General features: G+C 35.1%; 1 protein-coding gene across 1 annotated transcript in view; it reads left to right on the top strand.

Annotated features, from left to right (window-relative positions):
- The window catches only part of LOC149780518 (2,4-dienoyl-CoA reductase [(3E)-enoyl-CoA-producing], mitochondrial-like), a 29,280-nt gene extending 16,729 nt beyond the window's left edge, over positions 1–12,551 (top strand). The window contains exons 6-8 of the mRNA XM_089937515.1: positions 5,786–5,858; positions 6,395–6,541; positions 9,234–12,551. Of these exons, the coding sequence (XP_089793641.1) occupies positions 5,786–5,858; positions 6,395–6,541; positions 9,234–9,356 (343 nt within the window). The 3' untranslated portion in view covers positions 9,357–12,551. The remainder of the gene's footprint in view (positions 1–5,785; positions 5,859–6,394; positions 6,542–9,233) is intronic.
- The last annotated feature ends 4,646 nt before the right edge of the window (positions 12,552–17,197 follow it).

Here is a 17,197-nt window from a genome sequence, read left to right as displayed (position 1 = left end):
TTTGGGTGCTCAATAGCCTGTTTGGAACACAATAACTTACCATGCCTGAACACAGCAGTGACTAATTAGAGCTAAACCATGTCCGTAAAAACATTCTGATAATGTCCAAATCAAGTCGTTTTAATTAAAAGATCTTAATAATCAATATAAATTGTTTACAGCACACATGTCCTTCTCAATAGCCATTTGAAGAAGAAGAAAAAAGTACAACAAGAACAACAACAAAAATACCGATCATTTCTTTTAGCCATTTCAATGTATTAGGTAAGGTCAGATGTTTATTAATGTTTTATTAATCTGATTCTGTCTTCAGTCTGTAAAATTTGATTATAGCAACACATTACAGTGTATCAATTTCCATTAAATAATGTCTGTAGTTAGATTCATGGCAGATATAGGTACAATGTTTATCTTATTTCTTTCACATTGGTATAGACACACACAAATCCCTTTCACTTACATAGGGGTGGTCAGGTTTAGATAAATTCATATATTATTATTATTTTTTCAGGAGGTAAGGCTATTTTTATTGAGGAATATTAAAATTATGATATGTTCACTGCAAAATATACATTGACAGTGTAATTAAAAGAGAAAATAGGGTACATATTGTACATTTATTTCAGAGAGTACACATACATAAACCTGTGATTAATTTGTTAACAACACTGTTCTTTTCATTGCAACAGGTGTTACTAATGTAAAACTATAAAAATAAAGCAGTAATTATTCTGAAAACAATGACTTGTTTGTTGGCAGCATTGCAGTAGACCTAAGAGTAAGAGACAGGAATAAAGGCCAAGGACATCTTTAAAATTACATTACCACTTTTTATAAGCCCTGATATAATCAAGATAACTGGTTTTTTATATATATATATATATATATATATATATATATATTATATCAACCACATATTGGTCTTATTTGCTTTTTGGCTAGCTTAAATGAAGAGAGAGAGAGCACTGTGACAAATTTATACATATTAGTCAATTTGTTTTGTTGCTTTTAATATCATTTTTAACACGCTATTTGCTATTTGATGCCAAGAGCTAAGTGATTAAAAAATGCAAGGCACAGTAGCGCAGACAACATGGGTTGGCCAGGGTGTGTATCAAGCCCACGACCCTTGAATTACATGTCCAATGCGAATCCATCTGCGCTACATTGGCTGCCTATATTAGAGAAGTTAACTTGCATATATTGGTTGGTTTTTGTTGTTGTTGTTGTTTTAGGTTTAACACTATTTTTTAGCACATGATAAGCTGGTGGCCAGTGTATCTGGTGGAGGAAAAATCCAGGTAAGAACGAAAAAGCCAGGGAAGGACCACCAATCCACAAGAAGTTACTGGCATGCTTACTAACATACCCACATTGGCCGATCCTGAGAATCGAACCCACACAGACAGAGGTGATATGTTGTTGTTGTAGGGTTTAATGACATTTTTCAGCGCACGATAGGCTATACGTGGCGGCCAGTATTAATGGTGGAGGAAGAACCCGGGAAATTCCCGGAAAGAACCACCGACCCTCAAGAAGTTACTGGCAAGCTTTCTCACATACCCACATTGGCTGAATCTGAGACTCGAACCTATGCAGACAGAGGTGAGATGGCAGTGATCCATAATGGAGAGCACTTTAGACCACTTGACCACTCAGCAGAGGTGATATGTTAGTGATCTGTAAATTTGATTGGTTACAACAAAGTGCAAAATGGTAGCAGCCTTCCAAGTCATCAAGTAGAAAGTAGACACTGTATATGGTCATTCATTAGCTTTAAGTATAAACTGGGTTACTTCATTGTACTTAGAAACACTCATCAGTAGACCTAGATCTTTTAATTGTAGCACTGAACACAAATTGACTTGCTTAAAATGGATTTATTGATAAATGGTGTCCAGGTACATATATGTGGCATTGCTATGGGCCTAATATGTTACAGTTTATTTTTTAACAGTTACATATGGCTCTGGCAGCCTTTTTCCCTGAGTGGTTTCATTTGTGGAGCATTATGGTTGCATAATTTGATTAGATAGATACTATTCTAAGAAAACCTTTAGGGGATTTACAGATTCACACTTGTGGAGAACAGGAAGAGGACATCACAATGTATTACATAACTGTACATTTTGAGATATTTTGTAAATTGCCAACTGTAACAAAGAAGATCTCAAAATGGTATCCACCAAGTGTAAGATAGTATTTGAGCTTATTATAAAATTGGCATGTGCACATAAAAAGAACAACTGTTGTTTGTTGATAATAATGAAGATAAAGATGTTATTTGTTGATAATAGTGAAGATAAAGAGAAAGCACATATGTTATTTGTTGATAATAATGAAGAACAAGAGAAAGAACAAATATTTGTTGATAATAATGAAGATAAAGAGAAAGCACAGATGTTATTTGTTGATAATAGTGAAGATAATAGAATGAACAATGTTATTTGTTGATAATAATGAAGATAAAGAGAAAAAACAGAATGTTATTTTGTTGATAATGATGAAGATAAAGAGAAAGAAGAAATGTTATTTGTTGATAATAATGAAGATAAAGAGAAAGAACAAATGTTATTTATTGATAATAATGAAGATAAGAGAAAGAACATGTTATTTGTTGATAATAATGAAGATAAAGAGAAAGAATAGAAGTTATTTTGTTGATAAAAATGAAGAACAAGAGAAAGAACAAATATTTGTTGATGATAATGAAGATAAAGAGAAAGCACAGATGTTATTTGTTGATAATAGTGAAGATAATAGAAAGAACAATGTTATTTGTTGATAATAATGAAGATAAAGAGAAAGAACAGAATGTTATTTTGTTGATAATAATGAAGATAAAGAGAAAGAACAAATGTTATTTGTTGATAATAATGAAGATAAGAAACATAATATGTTATTTGTTGATAATGATGAAGATAAAGAGAAAGAATAAATGTTCCTTCTTGATAAGAATGAAGATGAAGAGAAAGATGTTATTTGTTAATATTAATGAAGATAAAGAGAAGTCATGTTATTTGATGATAATAATGAAGATAAAGAGAAAGAAAAGTTACAGGTATTAAGAACTGCTTGACTTAGAAGAATGATCAAAAGATTACAAGACAACTTGGCTATGTAACATCATGCAACAGTCCAAGTTGCAACTCATATGGTTGCTTCTGTGACTACAAATTCAGAATATATACATGAAAATTGTCAACTGGTTGCCATCCATTGTCCTTAAAATCATAATATGGCAACTAGAAAATGATACCAGCATCAGCAAATGCTGTTATTACTTTTAGATTGAAAGGCTGTTGCTTCCTACATTAAGTCACCATCTTTACATACAGCTAGTCTGGCTTACAGCCTGTTTAAATGAGTGTATACATGTGTGATTTGGATTTTTAACATAGCTTTAACAATTTTTCAGCCATATCACTACGATGTCTGCAGAGTGACAGTTTATAATGATCTCTACCATTGGGGCATCATCCAGCAGACATGTCACATTATCGTGACACCAGGCCAACCAGTCCTAGCACTAACCTCTTAATGTTGAGCTCTAAGCAAGGCAGCTGCTAGTAACATTTTTATAAGTTTTCGGTATGACTTGGCATGGGTTTGAACCCACGACCTCCCGCATCTGAGGTGGACACTGTATACACTAGGCCACCAGAGAAGTACAGTCTGTTTAAAGTGACCAGTCTAACTCATGACCTGTGCAATAAATATTAGTTACAGTATAGATCCAGAAAAATGGAGACATAGTCTTTGTTTTCTTTGACCTTTTGGGGCCAAATGGTCTAAGGTACTCGCCTTTATGGATCACTCACACATTTCACCTCTGTTTGTTTGAGTTTCTGTCTTGGTTCAACCAATATGGGTATATGTGAGAAAGCTTACCAATAGCTTCCTGTGGGTTGATGCTTCTTCCTTCATCATAAATGTACTGGCACCCATGTATATAGCCTGTCTTGTGCTGAAAAATGACGTTAAAAGCCAACAAAATAGAATTCTCTGAACTTTCCTATACCATAATTAGATGTTTGGACACTTATAAAAATTACTTTATATTTATTTTTATATTTACTGATTATAAAATTACTTCACCTAAAACCTTCAGCATTTGTCATCTCATGCCATTAATTGTCATTTCAATGGATTTCAAATTTAAGTGTCAATTGCAAGCAAGTTATTAGGTCTCTGTGACCTAAATTTTGAAAGAGACACTTAAGAAACAGTTACTAAAGTATGAGAGGCATGTGGAATGCTGTGATGTTGCATGATGCATAATGTTAAAGTTGTGGTAGGTCCTTACCAGACAGGGAAGATTATGTACGATTCATAAACTGGATGCAATAAGTTTAGAAAGTTTCAGAAATAGTCTTCTAGAGTTGCAGCTGTGTAGCTTGGTTTGTCTTGTGTATATCCACAGTTTCCTTGAATGTTTGGATCAGTTCCTGTATACATTCAGGTCAACTATCTGTATATATCCCACATGTGGGTGTATTTTCATGGCATTTACATTCTAAAGTTAAGGAAAACAATTTGTTTTCTCAGTTAAACAGTAATTCATAGAAACAGCAAAACAAATTGATAAAAATTGAAAATAAAGCCATCAATGGTACAGGTCAACAGGGATATCATGGCCACATTTATAAACATGGATGAGTTCATGTTCATAATGATGGTGGATACAGGTTGGTTCCTATGAATGTTTAACAGTTCAGTAAACTAAACTTTGCCTCATATCAGCACACCAAATGGTAAGGACTTAGTGTAATTTGTTCATTATATTAATTTACTGTACTATGCAGAGAGGTTATTACAGGCATGAAGTATGATTTTTATGAACCACTAATACATGTAGTACATAGACTGATACAGAAATTTCCCAGAAGTACCAAAATTATCATTGTTTGGTTATACATTCTACAAGCAAAATGTGGTATAATCTCACATGTACATCTGCCTTGTTATTATATGGCAGTAAAATAGGTAACATTAATTAAACATAAATGAGGGTTTTCTTGTCTGATTGTTAAGACAGAGGTATCACATTTCTGGCAGTGTTGAGAATGGCACCTGTACAATTACCATAATATTGCTATGTGTCTCTGAGATTTTGTTTTCAATCATAAACAGAAAGCTGGTAGGATCATTTTCAGCAGGTTTTAGGGGTTTTGTTACATATTATTAAACTTCTAGATCATCTGAATCAGTCCTATATTCAGCAGAGACTTGGAAGTAATGTTACTATATGCCTAACATTTATATCATGATAAGCTAGGAGTTCCTGTCAAATCTTCATAAGCAAAATACTGTTTAGCTACTGTATTCCACTGAATCCATACATGGGGCCCCTGGGTAACTGAGTGGTCTAAGGCACTTGTCTTTACTGATCACTCTCACGTGTCACCTCCATCCACGAGAGTTCAAGTCTTGCCTCAACCAACATGGGTATGTGAGGAACTTTGCCAGTTGCCTCCTATGGGTCAGTGGTTCTTCCTAGGTTCTTGCTCCACCAAATATACTGACTGCCATGTATAGCCTGTCATGTGATGAAGACTTAAGCCCTGTTTTTTCCTCTCTGTCCTTCTTCAAACTCCCAAATTTGTTATGAGTGAATATAAAGGTTTAAAGTTTTCTCATATTTATTTTTCCACTTAATTTTCAGCTTTAGTTGACATTCATAAAATAATATCTTTTTTAATTTATTTTGTATTATTTTTTGTTAGTGATAACATCTTTACTGGTAATTGGTTTTAATATAAATCTTTTTCATCTTTCCCTCAAGGTCCCTAGCATCTGAATGGGGAAGATATGGTATAAGGTATAACTGCATTGCCCCAGGACCAATAGAAACCAAGGTAAATGTTTGAAGGACCAATAGAAACTGAGGTAAATTTGAAAGGACCAATAGAAACCAAGGTATATTTTCAAATAGAAAAAGTCTCTGGATTTCTTGGAAAACACAGTACTTTTGAAATTCATTGGTAGAAAACCAAACAAATCAATTAAGGAAATGAAAAATGTATGGATGACTGAAATTCGATTTTCTGTAAGTTAAATACATGAGAGAAAAAAAAGGTTTCATTATTAGTATTGAATGTAGTACTTAAAAAAACAAGGTTTGTATTTTTCATATTTATTTAACATTATAGGGAAAAAAGATCACTGCAGGTTTTCTACTTTAAAAAACACAAAAATGCTTCTTCCTTCAGACTATTTCACTGCTTAAAGTTAGGTAAGAGATTAGATTTGAGTTTAAAATACTTATAAGAAATGTAAAGAATTCTTTTAGCATTATTGGCAAAAGTTGAAAAGAGAAACAAATGTACATGCATGCTTAAAATTTACTGACATTTGTATTGATGTTTATAGAAAGCTGGATTTCATTTTGTAGGGTGCCTTTAGCAGACTTGACCCAACTGGCAAGTTTAAGCAGCGTATGATTGATGTATTACCTGTTGGTAGGTTAGGGGAAGTACAAGAAATTGCAAATCTTGCAGCCTACATTATCAGTGACTATGCCAACTGGATGTCAGGAGAGGTAAGAAAAAAAACATTAATTTTTTCAGGTAGAAATTACTTTTTGTGTGAGATGATTTGCAGTATTGGTGAGGAGAAAAAGGAAAAAGAGTACACTATTAGCTTGACAGTTTTGTATGGAGTCAGCTTGGGCTTGATTAAATATCCAATATGGTTAATCCAGCACCCAAGATATTACAGACCCAGACTGGTATGATTTAGGCGTTTTCACAAACATCAACATGTCAGTATTCTTTGATGCAGCAGGGTCCAACTTTTATCAGCCCCATTGTCATTTAAATTACATTAATGCTGTGTAGCTAAAACTATTTGGAAAGAGTGATATGTAGTAAATACAAAACCACATTGAATTTCATGTTTTGTGTGAGCTTGGGGAAAGGACTCATTCTATATGAAATATAGCCACAAATCAGCCTGATGGCTCTATCAAGTGAACTTGGAACAAAACATGTAATTTTTTATAAGATTGGTTTAGGTCAGGTCTTGATAGTCTGATTAAAATCGTTAGATCCAACCAACAGTTTGATAGATGGATAAGATTTTAAAATGCCTTGTATTAAAGTGCAGAGTTTGTTACAGGCTGTGCCATTGACCCTTTTTTATCTTTAGCACAAGAGGTTACTTCTGTTGTGCCCATAATGTGCATATAACTAATTTAAATGTTTCAGCCCCATGAATGTGAAGAAAATGTTTTTCCATTTGTTAAAATCCATAAAAGACATGACATGCCTTTACCGTTAGTCACTAAAACTAGAGCAATTCTGATTTTGGTTAAATACAGTAGGACAGAATGGTCCACTCTTTTTACAATTTACACTCCTGTTAAAAAAAATTGTAAATGCACTGTATTGAGGTTTGATACAGAGAAAAACTAGGATACCAGTCAAAAGAAGGAAAGTAAAAAGAAATTATATGCAAGTTCATTTTGCATGACTGCTAAATCATGAACAAGCAGTATCCAGACAGTATAAACCCAACAGTGTAATATTTACTTCATAAAATATACTTCAGTTGACCATTATGTCCAACACATTCTCTATTTATTTTACAGCTTTTCAATGACAGTTTACCTTAGAATTTAAAATATATATATGTGTTACATTGATACATTTCTTATTATGGCTTAGGTAGGATATATGAATCTCTGAACTTTTCTTCTCCCCAGAAATATAGCCTGCAAAACATTGTAAGCATCACTATTTGCAGGACTCTTCCATTGGTAGCATTCATTATTCATAACATTATGTTTATTTATGATTTCTCTTTTTTTTAAAATATCCTTCAAACTTTGAACCCAATGTGTTTAATGTTATGAGTGGTAGCTCTGCTTCCTAGCTGACCATTAATATTTCAGTGTCCTGTCATAATGAATTAATTTAAATTACAACACAAGGTAGAAATACCTACTTCTTAAATACATTCCTATCTATAGCTGTCAATTATAGCTGACAAATCATATCAGAGCCTTAAGATAAGAATTTTGATGGAGCCCAGTTTATGAAATTATCCCCTGCTTCCTGAGGGAATAGTCTAGTTGGGAAAGAGAGATAACTGCAGCTTTGCTTCCATGACACTGGTGCAAAAACAAGTGGTTTGACAGTGTTCCACATATTTTGGTAACACTTTTGAGCATACAAATGTTTAGTGAAACTAGACGAGTCAGGCACAGATATCTGACAATTGGGCCTTTTGCATCAAATAATAGTATGTGTAAAATTGTACTGACAGTCCCAATGTGTCAAGCAATTTCAGGTTTCTGCTCATATTCTACCATCCTAACTTCATTTTCTTTTCTTTGAGTCAGTTTCAAAAAAGCGTTTTATATTGGGTCTGGTTCAAAAAAGTAAATCTATATTTCATCACCTGTGATGATCTCATCCAGTCAGTATTTGTATATTATTTGGCATCTAACGGTTTGGCAATTCATCCAGAGTCTGTTGTGATCATCCATCAACATATGCAGGCATCATCTTGTACAGACCTTTCTGATCTTTAAATGATTCTTCAGTATGTTAAAAATGGCAGATGAATTCATGACTGTGATATTATAAAATATTTTCCACAGTTGTCACTTCCCACTTTTCAGTTTCAGACAATGATATTCCAGAACATGGGACATCTTCCATGGATTCATGGCCATCTTTAAAACAATGAAACCACCTCAATATTTTGACTATTAAAGAGATTTACATTGATAAACTGCATCCAAGACAGCCTTGATATCATTCGGAGAGTACCCTAAAAGCACCTGTCCCTTGCAGTTCACTCAATATAGCAGAATTGTTATTCAACATTTTTATGTCACTGCCATTTACCAGTGCTACATCACATGTGTCCAGCATGCTGTGCATGTTCAGCATGCTATATGTGTCCAGCATGATATATGTGTCTGGCATGCTATATGTGTCCAGCATGATATATGTGTCTGGCATGCTATATGTGTCCAGCATGATATATGTGTCCAGCATGATGTATGTGTCTGGCATGCTATGTGTCCAGCATGCTATATCATTTTATGGAATGTTATTTTGCTTTGCTCAGCCTTAAATTTATTTTCATGTTTCAAGATACATATAATTGCTCTCAAAATATTCTTATCTTTTCATGTACCCTTCGTACTTACCTTTATTTCAGCTGAACTTATTGCCTTTGGTACTTTAGACAAAAACAGATTTGTTTTTCCATTTTTATAGGTTGTGAGATTTGATGGTGGAGAGTATGTGAGCCGAGCAGGTGAATTTAATGAGCTACGTGTCATCACAAAGGATCAGTGGGACATGATGGAGAAAATGATTCGATCCACAAAAGGGTCTTAAATACCTTTAGGAAAAGAAAGAGACTGAAGGCTTGGGTAGAATCATGAATTAATATGTAGAAACAGCTTAACCAAAATGGAATCCTGGTGGAGCTGTTTATTGTTGGTATTTGCTTGGAAGGCTTTCTTCTTGAATACGTTGTCGGAGAAATACAGATGAAGCTTCAGGTCCTAAGTTGGACTCTTATATTAGGACAATATTGGTTATAAGGTGCAGTGAAACCTTTGAAGACCAAAACCCTCACAAAATGGAGATACTCTGGAAATCACCATATTTTTCTGGTCCCCGGAATTTGTCTTCTTTACTGTCAATAAAATAATATGCAGTAAACTAAAACCCCATAGTCTAAACAACAAATGCACATTTTGGTCCCAGATTCATTTTCACCCTAAAATGTACCCCATACAAACTAACTTACTCAAAATGGGGCCAGGTTTATGTCAGATGCCACTTATTAGGTCAGCTTTTGTCAGGCATCAGCTCAACAGTTGTGTTTACAGCTTTCTAAATTGACCAGTTTCACTGTTGTTTGTAATGTGTTGCCTGTGCAGATCAAAAGGAGATTATGTTTATTTGCTGTCCACTTACTGTATGTACTAGCTTATAAATCAAATCTTACAGCAAACTGCACAGATCCAGATCTGCCATTGCATAATGCAATGGCAGATCTGAGTCTATGCAGTTTTTTTAGTATTAATCAGAAGAACAAAAAACATAGATCCTGATCTGCAGGTGCATTATGCTATGGTGGATCAAGAACTAAGTTGTTTGCAGTAGGACTTGACTTATTAGCGAGTATATATGGTATGTTTGATGCTATTTACCAAACTAATCCTGAGTCAGCGGATTTTTTTAACATAAAACAAGGCCTGTGCTTCACCATTGACATCAGTGCCAACAAAAGACCAGGAAAAGTACAATTTTCCAACAATGTTCTCTCATATTTATGGGTTTGTAACAATTTATCAAATCATGTAAATTCATGTAGAAGTACAAATGCATGTGTTGAAACAAAATTAGTGTAAACAATTACACTGTAAATATTAGTCAAAACAAAAGTGGTATATGAATAAAGCATAAAGTGGGCAGTAATCAAAATGTGAATATGTACATCATGTCATGACAAAGGGGACATAACTGATTGTATCTTTTAGTAAACCAAACATCCCTCTAAACTAAAATGTACTTGATCCCATTGGGTTTTCAATTTTCAGAGGTTTCATTGTATTTGGAAATACTTTTCTCATGGCTGCTTCCATTATTTAGTATATAATTTTTAATTTGACTTGATTTATTTTAGAACTATTTATACTAGTAGGGTTGAATTTGGCCAGCCATAATTCAGTTAGTACTTTTGGGTCCTTTTTGCTCTAAGTTTGATTGTATGTTGTTGTTTCTGTACTTTTTGATATACATAAAAGTTTGCAGAATTAATAATTATTCATTTTCACTTGTGTGATGGAATATAATTATAATTTATATATGTTTATGATGAATAGCAATCAAAGTCAATGAAAGGTAGATAATGAGTTAATGCTTACTTATCTGGCAAGGTAATAACTGTAGCATATTTGTACATGAACATTTATGCCTGGGGGGGAAGGGGGAACTAATTAAATAACATATTCTTGGGAAAATAACCATTGTTACTTTAAAGGATGTTTATTCCATCTTACTTTCAGTTACTAATAGAAATATGTTAGATTATATTATGTTGTCAAAATTCACTACAAATGTCTTATGTTGGAAGGTATTCTATAATAGATTTATTGTTTTTTGATATTTCTTGAATGGCTCATCTGTATGAAGTTCTTTGTGTCTAAAATAAATGGTCCGTTTTAAGCACATTTTCATTCCATTGTTAGCTATGGACCAAAAGAGCTAACGGAATAGTCTGTTGTCCACCATCTTTCATCCGTCTGTCGATTAACACAAATTTGTTATCGCTACTCCCACCAAACTCTAGGGACTGTTGCCATGAAACTTTAGTCTCACACAACTACGTACAAGAGTATGGTAAAATGATGCATTGATCGCTGTTTACAATAGAAGGTTTGCTCTCTCAAAATTTATTAAAACATACTTTCTGCAGTCATTCAAACCAAATTTCCATTGTAAGCTCAAATGAGCACCATTATACAATCACTGTAAGTAGATGCCAGTGCAGGGGTGGGGGTCTCAGTAGGGCAATGAAACTGTACGTGTTGACGTGCAATATGACATCATCTAGTCATCACATTGATGTATTTCATTATACCTGTCATACATGTTCAGTCATCTTGACCATTAACAGAAGAAAATCTTGGATAGGGTTTGATGTTGCTGTTGTTGTAGTGTTTAATGCCATTTTTCAGCACAAGATAGGCTATACATGGCGACTAGTATAAATGGTGGAGGGAGAACCCAGGAAAACCCCGAAAAGAACCACTGACCCATGAGAAGCTGCTGGCAAGCTTTCTCACATACCCACATTTACTGAACCCGAGACTCAAACCCATGCAGTGGGAGGTGAGATGGCAGTGATCCATAATGGTGAGCACTTTTTAGCACTTGGCCACTCGGGGCCCCGGATAGTGTTTGAACCTATGAATGTCATAATGTTTGTCTTTTTCTCTAGTTGTGAGTAATCTGCAGGTTTCTATTGCTTGAATTCATGGCATGTGTTGGAAACCATTCTCATAATCTGTCATCATTTTGTGCCATGTCTGTGAATAGCAAGACATAGCTATCATTCTTAATCTGTTATGTTAAGGTCTATGACATAGGTATCATTTTTAAGGTGTTGTTTTAGAGATTTTGAAAATTGCATACCTTTTACATCACTTGCATAATTTAGTTTAAACATTTGGTAAAACATTACTATCGGTCAAATATGGTAGGAGTTCCTGGCTTATTTATGTTGTATTAACTCTATTGACAAGTGAGACACATTATTCTGCAAAACACTTCATCTTTGATTTGTTGTAGTTCTAGATAGATGATGGTTGGATGGGTTAAATTGATGGATGAATTGACTATGGTTTGTTTTCTATATTAAATGCGTGAAATGAAAGGGATATTGAATATGATGCAGTTATATGCCAGAATTATTTTCATTTATGTTGAGCATTTCAAATTAAATTATCAGTTACACATGTATATCATAATTGATTAATTATTATAATTATCATAATGAAATATAAAAACTGACTAAGATGACTTTCTTGTTGATTTCTTCAATAATCCTTTCTTTTTTGCCTATATTTCCATTCCTTTAGCTATGAAAGCAAAGTCGGCTATAATACAAACCGTTCAGTTTACATCATGCTGAAAACCATTTTTGTCCCACTTGCTTGAGTATGATGAGGGATAAGTATTGTTGTTCACGTGGCCGTGGTGGCATCAACATATAGTTTGTGTTCAGCGTTTTGCAGGTCAGATACTAGGCGGCTGAAAAATCAGCCCCTCACTCGCGATATTGACCGGATGTTTAGGGAATGAAATCGCCATTTCATTAAAACCTGCAAAACTCGGCAACCAATTTTGTCTGCATACATCGGTGTACATTTTATACACTTACGTGTATTTCTCGCGGCTCTAGAGCTACCGTCGGCTGCGAGGTTCTTTCGGTGACATATACATTATATTTCCAGAGCAAATCCTACGTTTGGCGACTTGTAAATCCACGCGGAATAACATAACCCTCTATCATGTTGCCATTTCGAATTTCGCGCTATATAAATCTGTTACCAAATACCAGTAGGTGTCTAAAGTGTACGCAGGTGTGTTCCGGAAAGATTTGCAAGCAGCAATAATTACTTATTTTAATGAACAGGTGACATCATACCCACATATCGTCCATCAGTATCAACACAGATTTGGGGGGTTGATTTATCGGTCTAGTCGGATACGAGAGTTTGGGAACGGGTGGATATAGCAACAAGTGAACACTGGGTTCTGCGGAGCACTTTTTCTTTTAGAGACATCTGAATCTAAAAAGCGTGTACCTTGCAGGGAGGAACTCGCCAGATGTAAAAATTTGTACTGTGCAAAATGTAGGATTGGAAATTCATTCTACTCTGGATTACGCTAAATGTTTGAACCTAATTTTATGACTGAAGAAGCTCCGTCTACTACTCCTACCTACGTGCTAAAAGGCAATGTATGTGTGTGTGTGACTGTTTTGGATTTTTAACGTAGCTTTCACAATTTTTCAGTCATATCGCTACGATGTTTGCATTGTGGCAGTTTATAGTGATGTCTGGCACTGGGGCATCATGACACAGGCATGTAGCATGATGTTCCCGCCCAGTCACATTATCATGACACCAGGCCGACCATTCCTATCACTAACCTCGTAATGCTGAGCGCCTAGCGAGGCAGTTGTTGGTACCATTTTTATTAGTCTTTGTTATGACTCGGCCGGGTTTCGAACCCGCGACCTCCCGCATCCAAAGTGCTAAGAGGCAAAGAACTACCAGAGTGCGTTTCTTACAATGAACCATTCACTGTTAAGCACTTTATGATAGATTGGTTCAATCTCCAACCTACACACGATCGTCACTACAACGTTTATCACATGAAGGAACTTTTTGATACAATAAACGTATCTTGAATTTTAAAATTCCTGAAAGAAGTAAACATTTATTTTAAGATTTAACTTTCATGTTATCACTTCGAGTATTTATATGTAACGTATATACCGTCGTTCATACTAAGTACCTTTTCATCTAAATATTCATTGGCACACAATTGATCGGGAAGCTTTTAATAGTACTCTCACCATCTAATCATTTTGCTTTTAACTACTTGATTTTATTATCACTGGTCGATGATAAGCCTTTTATCAACTGTAAATAATCTTACGCATAACCTTTTCTATCACGCGAAAGAGCCTGACAGTGCTGATGTGCCGTAAAAGTACAATCAATCAGTCAACACACAGTAATTTGGCATATGGGATCCAGTATGAAAGAAAATATTGTTTTTCAGTATCGAAAATACCAGTTTTATATCAGCCAGAAAATGTTTTTAAATGGCAACATGAATACAGTTCAAAACAAGTTTAAAGATTTCAAAATATTGGTTGTAGCATTTTGCAATAGATTAATTATTAATTCAGTCACCATACAAAATGCTAATTCACTTTTCCGAAATTCCAATGGTAAGAAGAAAAAAATGCCAAAGGTGGGGGAGGGGGCAAACAAACCCAAGTGAAACTCGCACTTCATACTGATGATCAATATTTTCCATGAATTTAATTTAATGGTTATGTTACAATAAAATAAATTAATAAAAAAAATAAATGACTCGCATGCTACATTACAACTCGTTGCTTTTTCTTGGCTGCAACTATTTCTGATTACCACATTTTTCTTGCCAACCTTTTTCCTAGTCACATCGATTTTAGTCTACTATGTATTCATGTCCACTGCATTTTCAGTTCAATACGTTATCTTATTTTTATTTATCTACATTTTCTTACCACTACATTTTTCTTGTCCACAACATTGCACTACATATTAAACTTTCTACATTGTCTTGTCTGCTTCATTTTACAGTTACACATTTGTCGTGTCCACAACATATTCTTAAGGCTACGTTTTCCTGTTCACTACATTTTCCTATCCACTTTTTTTTTCTTGTCGGACACATTAGTAGTGAAGGGGGCCACCCTAGGGACAATGGGAATTAGCATTACAGACCCCCCCTGGGCCACTCTGGGGACTATGTAAATTTAACATGGGGAAAATTGCTGGGCCACTCTAGGGACAATGGGAATTGAACATGGGGAATAGAGTTTGGGCTTGTCTAGGGACAAGGGGAATTTAACATGGAGAATAGTTTGGGCTTGTTTAGGGACAAGGGGAATTGAACATGGGAAATAGAGTTTGGGCTTGTTTAGGGACAAGGGGAATTTAACATTAGATTCTATTTTTTTTTTTATTTAAATTTTTTTAAAAAATGGGGCAGGCAATAGAAAGTCATTCTCTTTTCGAGACCTATGAGTGGCCCTGAAAAGGGCCTTTGGGTTTCTTCTTCTAATTTCTTCTGTTTCTCCATCAACTTCTTATTTTCTGTCCTACACTCTTTCTCTTCTTTTCTTTTTTTTTCTCTTCTTTCTTCTTCTCCTCCTCTTCTTTCTTCCTCTTCTCATTTTCTTCTTCTTTTTCAATTTTTTCATTCCATGCTCTTATCCTTATCCTTTCCTCTTCATCCTCCTTCTCCTTCTTTATTTCTTTTATCACAGCACTTATCATTTCCTTTACTTTTCTTAAGTTGTTAATCTCCATCTTCACTCGATGGGGGCTATAAGAATAGTGATCCTCGTTTAACCTCACTAACATTTGCTCCATCATACCCAAATTGTCCAGGACGTCTTGCAATGTTTTCATTTTATCAAGCTGGTTCGAAGCCATCTTCTTTTTTATTCTTTGTAGAATGGTTTGAATGACGAATACTGTGGGTTCTTATAGTGAAAGCACGGACGTGATGGAAAACATCCCCCTAAGACATAAAATTGATATTACCTAGATCATGACCAAACAACGCGCGGACGTGAAGGAAAACATCCCCTACTTTTCTCATTTCATATGATCTACTATCCACATACGTGAAGCAGCAATAAACTAACCAAAATCTACCATTCACACAAACCAAGCTTCAAAATCAAATCCTATTCAAACCCCTAATCTACTATCCACACACGCAAAGCATTAAAATGAAACCCTAATCTACTATTCACACTAACCTATGCTAGCTCTTATTAACACACAATCATATATATTAACTTATACACTCATACTAGGAAAAAGAGTCAGTGTTTATATTCACACTACTCTACATACACACATTGGCAAATCGATTGTTATTTCTTTTCTAGAGTATTGGATAGCCCTGAAAAGGGCTGTTTGTTTTTGAACTCCAGTGACACCTGGTTAATGATAGCACCTTCCAGGCCTGGCACCACACGCACATCTTCTTCCCCAGTCTCCTTTTACTTTTTTTCTTGAAAGCGCAGAGGGAGGATGATTGGCTGTAGCACCCCAATCCTCTGTCTCTGGTATCTTGTAAGCCATCCTCTCTCCTATTTTCTTTTCCTCCTCTTCCCTCTGTCTTCTCCCCTCCTCTTCCTTCTTTATTCTTTCCTCTTCTACTATGGCCTCCGCGGCCAGTTCATTTAACAGGCGCCTGACATATTCCAGATGTATCTGGAGTTCAAGAAGTTTGCTCATTCTGGTATTCATTGTCTTGTTAACGAATGAACAGGGTAGCTAGACTGCCCAGCGAGTTTCAATTTATACTGAAAGCGCGGACGTGATGGAAAACATCCCTTAAACCAAAATTGATCTTACCTAGATCATGACTAAACAACAACCTAAAAGAAACACTCACTCACTTTTTTATACTGCCCATCACTATTCTAAAAAAAATTATTAAACAAATAATATACTATTCACATACGCAAAACAATCCAATCAAACCTCAAATCTACTCTCCCCACACCACAAACAGCCAAAAACATTATCTTCATCTACTATCCACACAAACGTACTTGAGCACTTACAAGCACACAATCCTATACACAAACACATACACTCGCATCACAAAAGAGTCAGTGTTTATAGTCACACTACTCTGCCTACACACATTGGCAAATCAATTGTTATTTCTTTTCTAGAATATTGGGTAGCCCTGAAAAGGGCTGGGCTTTTTTTTTGTTTGCTATGACAATCTTTTAGTTTCTAAGAATGCGACGTCCTCTGAGGATAGACTTTCTGACGATAGGTCTGCTTCTTCGGAAAGAGAAGAAGAACTCTTTGGTGTCGATACGGCAATCGACAAAGCCTCTGTCAGGTTCA

The sequence above is a fragment of the Sinohyriopsis cumingii genome, chromosome 16 (assembly GCF_028554795.1).
Source record: "Sinohyriopsis cumingii isolate HCF-2022 chromosome 16, ASM2855479v2, whole genome shotgun sequence".
Lineage (NCBI taxonomy): Eukaryota > Metazoa > Mollusca > Bivalvia > Unionida > Unionidae > Sinohyriopsis > Sinohyriopsis cumingii.
This window is presented reverse-complemented; position numbering and strand designations above follow the sequence as displayed.